At 41.2% G+C, this 14193-nt stretch overlaps 1 protein-coding gene across 1 annotated transcript in view; it reads right to left on the bottom strand.

The window, feature by feature from the left end:
• The window catches only part of LOC149168123 (uncharacterized), a 181082-nt gene extending 170248 nt beyond the window's left edge, over nt 1–10834 (bottom strand). Inside the window, exon 1 of the mRNA XM_089428128.1 lies at nt 10343–10834. Coding sequence (XP_089284254.1) covers nt 10343–10536 — 194 coding nt within the window. The 5' untranslated portion in view covers nt 10537–10834. The remainder of the gene's footprint in view (nt 1–10342) is intronic.
• Nucleotides 10835–14193: the final 3359 nt, after the last annotated feature.

Genomic DNA, 14193 nt, shown 5'->3' with positions numbered 1-14193 from the left:
CCAAAACTAACCCCAGGGGACCCTATCCCAACATAGATAATTACAATAATTACAAATTGAAGGCTCTAATTAGCCATATCTATCATTATGTTGCACAAAAATTCAAATAAATAAATAAAAAAAGGAGGTGCTAGCTCGAAACCCTCATGTGTCACAAATCAAAAATCTTATGATAAGCCCGAAGCTTATTTCGCTGGGCTCTTCAGGAAATACAGATTGAGAGTTCGTTGGATCAATTGAAGACTATCCCCTAACCCCCGATAATTTATCTCAAGATTTCCCTGCAAAACTCGATCGAGCCATTAAAAATAGAGCAAGAAAATAATAATTAAATTTAGACAAACAAAGATACATGTTATTACGTTCAAAATTAAAATTATTATTCAAACCCTAGCAAACTGAGCAAGATACTTGTGCTCAGATCACACGCTTTAGAAGCTATCATCAATGGCTTTAGAAAAAATTATGCATGAAATAAAACATCTTACAGCATTCCAATGAAGAGTAACACCAGCAGAATTTAACTCCAAAGTCTTTCTTTATATCCAGAAAAAGATTACACCAGAGCTTCTTGCTAAGCACACGACTCAAAATATCCTTTAATCTCATTCGTCAAAATATTTTATTTTTGAGGAAATTCGAATTTTTTATTTAAATGCACTTTAATTAACTCAAAAATAAAAAATTTGAGTTAATTTCCCCAAAAATTGACTTTGACTTAACCCCCAGGGATCAATGGTTTAAAATTTATCAAAATAATTAATTTACCTTAGTCTCTGGACCTTTTAAAATTTAATTTTTTAGCACCAACGAATTTTGCCTTTGAAGAATTTAAATTTACCTAGGACTTAGAATTAATTAAATATATGGCTTAGGATTTTAGTTAATTTTAGGCCAAAAAATTTAATTAATTAACCTATGAGGGGATAAATTATTTTTCCAACCCTCAAATGTTTAGCCATGGTTTTCTAATTATGAGGGACCATGCACTAGACATTTTACATCATGATTTACATATTTTTTACATCACAAGGGGGAAAACCCATTTGTAACAGACCCTCACAGACTACCCATTTCTGCGACACAAGCATAATCTAGCAGACCAAGCAATTTGTAATAATATCATATAGAGTTACCGTATTTTCCTTTGAGATTAGTTATGTGACTCAACCCTGATAATATGCATGATATTTTGGACATCTATTGATATTATGCATTGTTTAGAAATGGCTTTATTGAATATCAATGAAAATGTTTTCATTTAATATGTGCATATCTTTATTTAATGTGTTCACTGATTTTGTCGATTCCAAGTCTGGTAACATATATATATAAATAAAACAAACTAGGAGCCTCTGATGGAGAAGAGGAGCACGTTCATGGTCGACCATTGCGAGTTCTTGGCCTCCTGTTGTGCACCCTTGGCCTCTTGTTGAGGGTTCCTTCCCTCTCCCCTGTCCCCTTCCCCGTGTTTCCTTTGTTCCTGCTCCCCTCCAGGTTTGGAATTTTTGCTTTTGATTGACCGGACAGCCCAAATGGTTGCGCCAGCCTAGGATGGCTCTCTAGCTGCTGAAATAGTTGCCTTCAACACCCTGGTTGTTGCGGCCTCCAAGTTCCAGAAGCAAGGTCCATCACACTTTGTTAAAAAGGCAGATGAGATCCCAGAGATTAACATCAGTGCCCCTCAAGCTCATTCTCGTGCCAAGCAGCTAGCGAACCAAGGCCTTATTGGATAGTTCATGGGCCTTTGGCCCTCTCCACGCTCAGTTCGGTGCTGGATAGAAAAGAACTAGAAGTCGCCCATCAAGGGCAAGGTTATGTCGACGTTCTGTGGGCAAAGCTTCTACACCTTCTTTGAAAATAGACTGGACAAAGATTTGGTTTTCAGGAGTGGCCCTTACTTCATGGGAGCCCAGGGGCTTTATTTGGATAGGTGGAGTCCCAGCTTCAATCCGGATTGTGATGTTCCTACCTCTGTCCCAGTCTGGGTGAAGCTACCCTACCTCCCCCTCCAATGCTGGAATGACGCAACCTTTCGACTGATTGGGAACTCTCTAGGAAAGTATATAGATTGTGTTGAGCCAAAGGATGGTCTATTCTCCTGTGCAAGGATATGTGTGGAATTCGACCTAGAAAAAGGACTCCCTGCTGCAGTCAATCTCTGTATGGATAGTTGGACCCATGTACAGGAAGTAGACTACGACCAGCTGCCATTCAAATGTAAACTATGTCATGAGTATGGACACTTTGCCAAAAGTTGTCCAAACCAATAAGACACACCTGAAATACAGCAAGGAGAAGCAAAGGAACAATGGCAGCAAGTAGAGAGGAACACAAAACAAAGCAACAGGCCAGCAACAACCTCAAATCTGCTTCACAGAAAGAAGGTCCAAGCCAAAGCGAGCCTACGCCCCCAATGGGACAAACACTCTAGAGGGTAAAGTTGGAAAAGAAGAAAATAAGTATGCAGCTTTGGCATCTATTCAAGAGGATGGTGGCTCTCCCATAAAAGCCCCAGTCCTCAATGGCACTGAGGCTGGCCTGCTCTCCTTGACCTCGAAAAAGCAAAAAGAAATGTCCACAAGCCCAGAAACAACTAGTAACGCAGATGACACCACGGATGAAGAGGAAGATGACAAAAGGTTCTTATCCTCCAAAGAAATAACGATAACTGCAATACCGGCGAGCTCAACAGACGAGAAATCAAAGGGTGCAAGAATTACGGATATGGACAGAAAGACAAGAAGATCAAGACGGAAAACAAACAAAGAAATAAGGAAAGAAAAAACGGAAAAAGACAAGGAGTTGAGCTTTCAACACACCATTCCATGTCAGTTAGCCGACTTGGGGTCTAAAGGAGGCAAAAAGGGAAGTGTAGCAGGCCCTGCAAAAGGGATGCCATCCACAAAGGGTAAATAATGAATATTATCTCCTGGAATTGTAGGGGTCTAGGTTCTAGAAAAAGAATAATGGAAGTGAAATCACTAATACAAAAGGAAAGACCAGTAGTCACCCTCCTCCAGGAGACGAAGTTGAGCGAGATAGAAATCTCCTCCATTCACTCAAACTTTGGAGTTTTAGCAATATGGAAGCGAAAAGCTCGAGAGGCGCTTCGGGAGGCCTCTGCACAATGTGGAATCCAGCAAAATTACAATTGGTAAGCTCTATAAAAACCATACACTGGATTGCAACTACTTTTAAGATTTTAGAGTTGCATCAAATCTTCTTTGTGATCAATGTATATATGCCTGTTCACTTTAAAGAGAAACAAGAATGCTAGAAGTCATTGATGGAGTTAAAAAACATTGAATATGGGCACAACTGTATACTGGGAGGAGATTTCAATACTTCTATGGGTCAAAATGAGAAGCGAGGAGGCTCCACTATTAGGGATGCCTCCCAGGAGAATATGGAGGACTTAATACTCAATCTCAATCTTTTTGATGTAAAACCTCCTAAATTCCTTTATACTTGGAATAACAAGCGCTCAGGCCCGGGACATATTGCGACTAGGCTTGACAGATTCCTCGCCTCTGACAGCCTTCTCCTGTTGAATTTATGCCTGAAATCCTTTATTCTTTCGTGGTGTGGCTCGGACCATCGTCCAATCAGCCTCCTTATCTCGCCCTCCCTTAATCTTGGGCCTATTCCCTTTCAGTTCTCTCCTCTATGGTTGGACTCTTCTGGGTTCTCTGATATGGTCTCACTTTCATGGTCGGTTTGGGTTGAGGGCAACCCAATCTCTATCTGGGAATCCAAAATTAAAAGGCTAAAAGGAGATATTAAACAGTGGCTAAAAGAAAATAAATCGGAAAGGCAATATGCAATAAAGGATACAGAGAAACATCTAGCTTCAATTCAGGGGCAAATGGAGACGGTCCCGATTAATCCAACTGACTTCCAAAAAGAAGCTGAAACCTTTAAGGCTCTTCATGGCCACCTCAGAAGAGAAGAAGAGTATTGGAGACTAAAGTCCAGAAACAACTGGCTCATGGCTGGAGATAGAAACACAAAGTTCTTTCATAAGCAGGCAAAATTTAGAGAAAGCAAAAACAACATTTCTCAGATCCAACATGGGGGACAAACTCTAATTAATTTCGAGGAAATTAAGAAAGTTGCGCTGGACCATTTCAAGAACCTCTATCAGGAGGACCCCCAGATGGATCTTGAAAGTGAGGAATTTTTTCTGGAGAATGTCCCTACTCTGGTTTCTTCATAAATGAATGCGGCCTTGACCTCCCCTCCAACTTCAGATGAAATTAGATCAATTGTGTTCTCCTTTTCGCCTGACAAAGCACCTAGCCCAGATGGTTTCTCTGCTAATTTCTATCAAAATTTCTGGGAAGTGATCAATAAAGACCTGTGTCGTATGATAGGGTACTCTTTCAAGAGATTTATAATGGGGGGAGGAATCAACACTTCCTTCTTAGCTTTAATTCCTAAGGAGTCCAACCCCTCCTCCTTTGCTAGATTTCGGCCTATCTCTCTTTGTAATGTCTCGTATAAGGTCATCTCGAAATTGCTTGCCTCTAGGCTCAAAAATCTTCTACCTCTTTTGATCTCGATCAACCAAGGGGGATTTGTGCCAGGGTGACAAATATTTGATAATATAATTCTGTTGTAGGAGGCTATAGATTCGAGTTGGAAAAGAGGGGATCAAGGAATGATAATAAAACTAGATATGGCAAATGCTTTTGATAGGGTCAGAAATAGCTTTCTGCTGAAAGTTCTGAGAAAGTTGGGGTTTGATGCAACCTTTATAAAATGGATTGCTCTTTGCATCTCTTCACCTTGGATCGCCCCTCTAGTCAATGGTCGGGTGGCGGGCTTCTTTAAAGCCTCCAGGGGGCTGCATCAAGGCTGCCCTCTCTCCCCTTTTCTCTACATAATTATGGTTGACTCGCTGAGTAGAAGATTGGAGATTGATCGTGATTCTCACCATCTTCTGAGGATCAAATATAAAGAGGGGATCAGGAGTATCAATCATGGACAGTTTGCGGATGACACCATCCTTTTAGGTGGTGCCTCAGTTGTGATTGCTAGGCGCTTCAAAGTAAATCTGGATAAGTTCCACAGAGCCTTGGGAGGAGCCACAAATGACAACAAAAGTCATATATACACTTGGAATATCTCCCCTCAAAGGGAAAAAAAGACAGAAGAAATTATGGGATTCAAAATTGTCAGGGATTGGAAAGATTTCAACTACTTAGAAGTACCAATCTTCCTAAGAAGAGTTGCTCCCTATGCTTGGCAAGGCATTCTTGACAAAAGAAAGTCGAAAATTGTGAACTGGGGAGGAATCTGGCTAAATAATACAAGGAGGACAATCCTAGTGAAATCTGTGTTATCATCCATCCCTCTATATCAATTCTCAGCTCTTCAGGCTCCTAAATATGTTTTGCATCAGTTTGGAATATATATTAGGAAATTTCTATGGGAGGGAGGAAAGCAAGATAATAAAAAATTCCACCTAGTGAACTGGAAAACTATTAGAACACCAAAGCAACATGGGGGGGTTGGCATCATAGATCCCACCATGGTTTATTCGGCAATGGGAACCAAGCTCTATTGGATTCTGAAGACAAAGCCAGATCAGTGGTGGGTGCAAGTAATGAAAGCAAAGTATTTACATCATTATAACAACAAAGAGAAGCGCATGGAAGTATCATAGGGTTCTCCTATCTAGAAGTTAATGCAATCATCTTTGGCTCTCATTTTGAGAAATCTTTGTAAAATTCCTAGTAAGGGTGATTCGATCAATATTTGGTCGGATTCGATCCTAGGACTTCCCCCCTTGGGTTTGGATCCCTCTATCTCCTCCCTAAGGGATCACTTGATGCAACATGGGGTGGTCCATTTAGATCAAATCTCCAGTTGGGACAGTCAGGGTCTATTGAAAAGGTGGAAAATGGAAAATATCCCAACAAACCTGATCCCATTACAGGATATTCTAATAGAGAAACTAATTGGATGCTCCCCCCTTGCGCAATCAACGGAGGACAGGTGGGGGTGGAAGAACTCCACATTCTCGGTCAAGGAAGGCTACTCCCAGCTGCTTTTCAACGCCCAAATTCCCCCCAAGTCCTCAATCTAGAATAAGATTTGGAAAACAAATGCTATCCCCAAAGTAAATTTCTTTTGTTGGCTGTTAGCTCATAAAAGAATCCTCACAACGGAGAGGCTTCATTGGTCCCTCCCAATATCCTTTATCTAAAAACTCAGAGGAAAGCATCCCTCATCTCTTCCTCCACTGCCAATTTACAAGATCGGTTTGGTCAGTGACCCTTGGGCCACTTTTCCTAAGAAATAGGTGGTCAGCTGAACTCCTCAACCTCTTTAACTCTTAGCACAAGTTTTACGCCGGCTCCCTTCAGGCCAAAAGTAATTCCAAGGACCTCTGGATTGCCCCCCCCAAGTACGTTTGCTGGCAAATATGGCTATCAAGAAATAAGGCGATCTTCAACTCAGTTCGCCCTCCAGCCAGGATCACTGCTCTAAAAGCTCTCTCATCTTGTTTTGAATTTCACATACCAGCTCTAGAACCCTCTCTTGATCCTAATGAATCGGCTTGGCTCTCTCCTTGGGCTTGGCCCCCGTCCTCCTCATCCCCAAAGAAACTGTCACAATCCCGCCCTCCTTGGATCCTCCGTTTGACTCAAGAAGGACTTGTTGAATGGATGCATAATTCAAATTCATGGACTCTTCAATTTGATGGTGCCTCAAAAAGAAATCTTGGGGTGGCAAGGGGGGAGGGATTCTCATTAATCCCGATGGAATAATTGTTGATCGGTATGCTTGGGGTTTGGGCAGGAAGACAAATAACCAAGCGGAAGCCTATGGATTATATTTTGGCCTCACTCTAGCTCAGCAAAAAGGAATCAAGGAAATGAATATCTTGGGGGATTCTCTCTTAGTTATAAAGCACATGAACTCAAGCATTGCAGCCCAAAATAACAAGTTAAATCAGATACTAAAGAGAGCCCTTGGCTTGCTCCCTCTCTTTGGGCATCTGCAATTCTTTCATATTTTAAGAAGTCTAAATAAGGAGGCAGATATGCAAGCCAATATGGCTTGCCAAATGAAAGAAGGTTGCAACAAGGTAAATGGAACTGAAGGCTATCATCCCATCCCCTAAATCTGAGCATGAATGTCCTAAATTTGATGATAAATCTCTCCTTCTACACTAAAGACTGGACACAAAAGTCATATACCTTGGAATTAAAAGTTATAATAATCCATGCTACCCCTCCCCTCCCTTGGAGTGAATTAGTCATGTCTCCCTTTGTTCCCTCCTCTCTTCTTCTTCTCCCCCTCTCTGAACCCCATCTCCCTGCCACCTCCTCCGCCCCCTCATCCCCCTCCCCCCCACCTCCACTCCTCCCACACTCGCTACCCCCGTCACATCCATCATCCCTATTGGCGCCCCCTCATCCCCCCCATCTAGCATCAACTGAGCATAATCCTTACCTCACACTTGACTCATGGTTGCATATCTCAACAACCCAGGACACTTGGCGCGGAGCAAGGAATAAGTGTGAGAACTTTGTGTGTGGATTTTCGTATTCGGTTCCATAGCAGGAACAATCAAACCAGCTCTATGTGTGATTCCTCAGAACGAGAGCCTCATTTAATTCCTCTGGGCTGGATCGGCTGACTCGCACGAGGAATAGTTAATTTGCTTATGGTGGAAGTCATTTCAAGCCTCAAGATAATCATGGCAATGAATTGGGACCCCGGAGGTAAGCATGCAATCTCTCGGCTCGGTAACTACTATAAATTGGGGAATAAAGGTCTTAAATTCTGCAAAAGAAAGGATTTTGTCCAGAAGGTCGTTGGTGGAAAGACTCTCTGGCAGAGCCTGGATTGTTTGTGGACAATTTTGGTTGTTGAGAGTTGCCCCTTTTAGAGATAATTGCCGAAGAGTTTCAGTTTGGTGAGTGCAATTTGTTAGAGATAATTGTCGAAGAGATAATTGTTGGAGATTCTGAGTCTTGCTTTGGTGTGATTTTGAGCGTTGTGGTATCAATTGGGCCACCGTTTTTTGTTCCACTATGTCAATTGGGTCATTGTTCCTCCTCAGTGGCAATTGGGTCACAGTCTCTGGTCCTCTGTGGAAATTGGGTCATTGGTTTTCCCTTGGTACATCTCTTTCTCTTCAATATCATGGATTCTGACTCCTGGGGCTATCGACGTCAGTGCTCGAATAGGTTGGCGGGCCATTCTGATCGAAAATGGGAGAAGTGCCCACCTCTGGCTACATACTCCCCTCATGCCTGTGGACCATGTGAGAGAGAGCATTATGAATTGAGGGAGAGTTTGGCTGATCTTCGGAAGTGTTTTCAGCAGCAACGCGAGGAAGCTTGGGAAATGCAAGAGAAGAACATAGAGAAGAACCAAAAGATTAGTCAGCTGGAAGATGAGGTGCATGCCCTGCACAGTCAAATTGAAGATCTGCAAATTCAACTAGTAATGAAGAACTCTCAGAACACTGAGGAATCAACTGGAATTGACCTTAACCAACCTGCTGAATTGGATGACTAGTCTACCTCTCTTGCTTGTGTTTTATGCTGAATTTTAAATGTATTTTGCTTTTAGGGCAGTACTGCAAAGTTTATACTAGTATACATGTAAACGCTCAGTCACAGTTTGAAATTTTGAAAAGAAGAAGGGCTTGTACAGCCAGTCTGCAATCAGAGATGCCCTTGGATGGCAATGTAATCGAAATGTAACCTCCTGTTTTTTGCCACGACCGGGCGCAGATTGATATAAATCTACTACTCTTTACTGTTACAAAAAAACATATATATATATATATATATATATATATATATATATATATATATATATCAGCTCATGGATTATTTGGGGTTACCACTTGCAACATGAGCAGGGAATTGTCCATCGACTCTCCCACCTAACCAACCCATTCTACACAGTTCCAGCACACAGTTGGTCAAGCTGTTCAAAAAATAAATGGACATGGCCATTGCTGCCCCTCGACAAACACCAGAATAATTATTGGCTGGATTTTTAGTAGCAATGTTTATGCCCAAGCAGCAATTTTGGTTTTATTGTTATTGGCGATTTTTTATGGTGTCGTCCACCCAGTATTGGATTAGCTAGTGATGGCTACATAGCAGCGCAATTCTTTTTTTTAATTAATGCCCAATTTGTACATTATCTGTTTATTAATAGTTAAAGGAAAACTTGTATCCCCCAAAAAATGTAGGATGGAATAGATTACTTGATCAGGTTCATGTAATTTTGTAATCAGCGAAAAGAGACCATAAGGCTGCTCCTAGTCAATCCACGCACAGACCATAATCCGAGCTACTCGCCCCTGTTCAACAAAGTAAACAATACAAGCTAAGGACCACCTGGAATCTGCAGTCGACCTTCATCTCCAAGTAAGAGTAACTTTGCAGAGGATCGTAGATAAGTTAAGGATCAGACAGATTTATTTCAACTTCACGTAGCATTCTGTTAAAAATTTTGTTAGCCCTGCACTCAAATGAGCTTGGCTTGCCACTGAAGCTTTGACAGCCTCTCAAGGTACCTTGTGTTATAACTTAGAATATGTAATCCTTCTAACTCTAATATAATATCGCATGCTAGTACTGTTCTATCTTAATTAGATAACATTACAGATTGCCTGAGGCAGGTATAAATAGAATATATTAATTGTCTGCTGATTAAACTAAAGCAAGTGATTGTAAAATTCGTCTGTCTCCCCTACTCGTACAATTTGGCTAGCAAATAATTTGATAATAAACTCTGGCAAGATCTTGGGAATGACTATTATAAAAACAGTATTTAAATAACCTCTCATTTTGAACCCATTTTCAGTGAATACCTACCTACTTACCTATATATCTATCCATATTTATATATCTATATATGTATTTTTTGAGCTGTCAACTAGGAATACAGCACTGACAAGTGGTTCGCGCTCCGAAATAAAAGAAAGAAAAAACAAAAATCCTGCGTAACAGATTTCCTAGCTAATCAGCATTACCAAACGCAAAACAACTGTACATACATACTTTGTACCGATTAACTATAAATTGATATCAATGGTAGGCCAAAGGTTTCTAGCTTCGTTGGATCGCAACACTTCCAAACAGACAGTATTGTTAGATACCCTAACATTTAAACTACGGCATCAATCAGACAGAAAGACACAGGCGAGATTTTTTAAAAGCAGCAAATTCTGCTAGGGAGATGATCCCTTGCAGATTATTTATTATTACAATGGCCAAAAGGGAACTTGGGGGAGGTGGGGGGATAAATTCTGGCAAAATTCTACACAACAGCTATTTAACCAAAAGAATAAATTAATTACCTTGCACAGCGACCGACAACAACATTGGCGAGGGACGAGAGCTCTGTAATCCACTTCTTATGACCAGAAGGGGACCCCTCCAACCCCGGACTTTCTTCATCATCATCATCTTGCGATTTCCTGCTGCCGCTGAACAGGGGTTTGAAGGAACCCTGCCTCCCAATTGATCCCAATACGCCTTTACCTTTGGCCATTGCCAGAACCTACACACGATAATTCACAATATCCCTGTACATTTTTTGGGCCGAATTTAACAGATGATTTCAGAAATTTTCAAATGTGGCAATTGGCCTTATTGTATCCGTATCCGCAAGCAGGTGAATTGGAAAGGAAATTGGATTAAGCGCCCGTTCCGAAGCTCTCAGCATCTTTTGACAGTACCGATTAAGCTAATTAATTTGCTTTAGAAAAAGGTATTTATTGATCACGTGGAGAGGGCAGGCGTGGCACTGCCATGAATGGAAAGCTGGAACCCTGACGCCAACACCCTTTGTATCTTCACACTTCGTATCTTTTGAGTGTACACTAAAACTTGAGTCTACAATTGTTGGGTAGTAACCTTGCCAATTACGCTCGTTTCTATTTGGTAATGATAGCTAATATATAGGTCAATGGGTGTTTAGTTGGTAAGGATAGCACCTGATATAGAGGTTAATGGCTGTTTAGCTGGAGTGGTTGGGATGTTGGTTTGTTTTCTCATTCACCTGAGTTTAAGTCTGTGTATCTTAATCTGAGTTTATTTTAGTAAAGTGGTTATATAATGTTAAATATTAAATGTAAATATTTTTTAAATTCAAAAGAATTTATATATATATATATAATAGAGTTAATTCATTTCACCATATAAATTAAAATAATAATTTTATAACTATATTTAAATTTAATTAATAGAGACATTAAATTTTAATATTTACTATCATGAATATTACCTTATTTTATTATGGATATTATCAACTTTTAATTAAGCTTTCTTACAATACCATGGCTTATCACTACCCCGTACCCAAAAACCACAATTCATTTCAAAAAAAATTATAAATATTTTATTTCACTTTAATTTTATAACAATTTTGAAATTAAAAGTTACTTACAATAAGCATACAATATAAAAGGGTATGGAGTATGATCGAAAACTACTTTTGCTTGGCTAAGAGCTAGTCTTTCTCAGAGGTAAGGAAACTAAGTAACCGCCCAAGACCCAAATGCATCTAGCAGGAGTGAAACCCTGCCTCCTTACTGACCACCAACCGGTTATTCTAGGTGGTGTGGTTTTCCTTGAATAATGGTGATGAGTTAGCGTGCATTTGCGGTTAGCATTGAGAGATGAGGACGTGGTTTTCCTTGAATAATGGTGATGAGTCAGCCTGCATGCGCAGTTAGCAGCTAGAGATGGTTGTCGGATTATTCCAGGTGGTGTGGTTTTCCTTGAATAATGGTGATGAGTTAGCGTGCATTTGCGGTTAGCAATGAGAGATGAGGACGTGGTTTTCCTTGAATAATGATGATGAGTCAGCGTGCATTCGCAGTTAGCAGCTAGAGATGGTTGTCCTCACTGTTGTTTTGACAACTGAGTTATGATAGGTTTTCCCACCATGTAAAAGCATACAATATAACAAGATTCTTAACCATGTATAGTAACCCTCATGTTACAATGGATACTGTTAACTTGTAAATAGGTTTTGTTACAATCCCATGGGCTACCAATATCACTGCCTATCAATATCACTTGCCCAAAAACCATAATTCATTTCAAAATCAAAATATTTTATAAATATTTACTTTTATTTTTATTTTATAACATTTTTTAAATTAAATCTAAAGCAAAAAACTATGGGGAGATGTTGTAGTGATGTAAATGTTTGTAAAATTTGCATGTGTGCTCAATTAAATAATAATAAAAGGTTAAAAGTAATTGTGTAGAGAGGCACTCTCCAGAGTTGACAATCATAACAAAAAAAAAACAACGAGAGAGAGGAGCTCGAGATATCACTCAGATCATATTCGACTACCGGTCGGTATTGAGTTGAGCGCTGGAGCGATCCCGGAGTGCTACGCGTCGCTGTCCTTTGAACCTCCCTTCCGCTTCTACAGCCAATCCACTGCCTGCAGGTAACTCTTTCACCGACCATCTGGCGCCCATGCGCTTTCGTCGTCCATCCTTCAAACACTCTCCACCACCTTCGCTTACAGGTTTGCTTTCACAATAATGAACGTCCCTCTACCTGCTCTGAAATGTCTCTGAAACTTCCCCTCCCTGATTATTGCGATTCCGAGAGCACTAGCCTCCTGCACATTGGCTCATCTGGTTCATGGGGTGTTCACGACTCGTGCACATGGGTTTCGGCTCCAGGTAAGTCTCTTTAACTGTTTGTTTGTATTCTTTTCTCTGTATATCACAGGTTTAAAGTTTCAGGTATTACATGCAGTCATAGGCCCCCATGGTTGTAGAAACCACACAGGCACAAAGCACCTTACAGTCCTTCTCCCTACGAGCTCCTCTCTAGGGATTCCACATTCTCTCTAGCTTCCTTGCTACAGGCAGTATGTTAAAATCTCTTCTCTGCAAGCTTCGAAGCCTTTTCATTATCTACAAGCCTTGCAGCGATATTCGCTTCAAAATTGGCCACTGCTGGTGCATTATGAAAGTTTACTGCTGTTGCATCCTTTGTGATGAACAGCCACAGTAATTCCTCTCCACTCCTGCTACAGTCACCGGCTTCCTTTGCATCCTCCTCTGCAGCGTTTCGAACTTGGGTTCCCGGAAGTTTTTTCCGGCCATACTTTCAAACCGGCTCTCCTTTCCCGATCATTGTTGCATCCGGGCATTATTCTCCGCAACTACCATCTGCCTGTCTGATCCGTTTCTGGATCTTGTTTTCTCCATCGTACATCCGATATCTGTACTCTTTCGTCCTTTCTTCCATTTCAATTGCTGGAACATTTATTCCTTCCATACGTTGGAAGTCATTGGGTAGCTGAGTGTTGTCAAAACCATCCATTTCGCCCCTTCCACTCTCCTCCTCCTTTGTCCTTCTCCTCGGGTATGCCCAATTTGGCGGTGTATGGAGGAAGTATACGGATCCATTCCGACAGAAGACCTCATAAATGTCTCTGTCAACGCGAAGAATGTGTGGACATTTGCCACCCTGGCATCTATGAACAGTCTTCTTGCCTCTCCATCTCTGCCAACAGCTAATCCACGTCATATGGAACGTGGAAAAAAGCAACACAAGGCTGTAAACACCTCCTCCCCTCCTCGTGCGATCCAGATCGACATTGCACAGCTCAATGAAAGGCTGGAGAATCTCCAACAAAATGCTCTAGTGGGGAAGTGGCACTTCCCGGAAATGACCGACGCTGAGATGAGATCCTGGATTGTCAAAGCCTGGAAACCGGTCATCGGATATGTCCCGATCATCTCCAGTCTCATGCGTGACTGGTATAGCTTTATATTCCTCTCAACTGAAGATGCAGGCAAAATTCTTGGTCGACCCTGGGTCTACAAGCGCAGCTTTCTAGCCTTGCACAGGTGGTTCTTGGGCTTCAATCCGCTGAAGAACACCCCAGTAAATAATCTGATCTGGGTTAAATGCCCAAATTTACCTCTTGAATTATGGACTCCGGAAATCCTTCAAATGATCGGCAATGCCATCGACCGTTTTATCTATGTAGATCCCTGGTGCATTGGTGAACATGATAAACGCATAGCTTGGATTCTCATCCAGCGAACATACAAGGGTGGATTCCCCGACCACATTGAGATCAACTGGAAAGATCAATCAATCTCCCAAAGATTGGATTACTGGGGAATCCCTTTCCGATGTGCTGCGTGCAAAAAGACAGGTCATCTC

Source organism: Pinus tabuliformis, chromosome 4_2, assembly GCF_031772625.1.
Source record: "Pinus tabuliformis cultivar Carrire ecotype Pingquan chromosome 4_2, CPIR1, whole genome shotgun sequence".
Classification (NCBI taxonomy): Eukaryota; Viridiplantae; Streptophyta; class Pinopsida; order Pinales; family Pinaceae; genus Pinus; species Pinus tabuliformis.
Note: the sequence above shows the minus strand (reverse complement) of the source record. Positions and strands in the feature narration are given on the sequence as shown.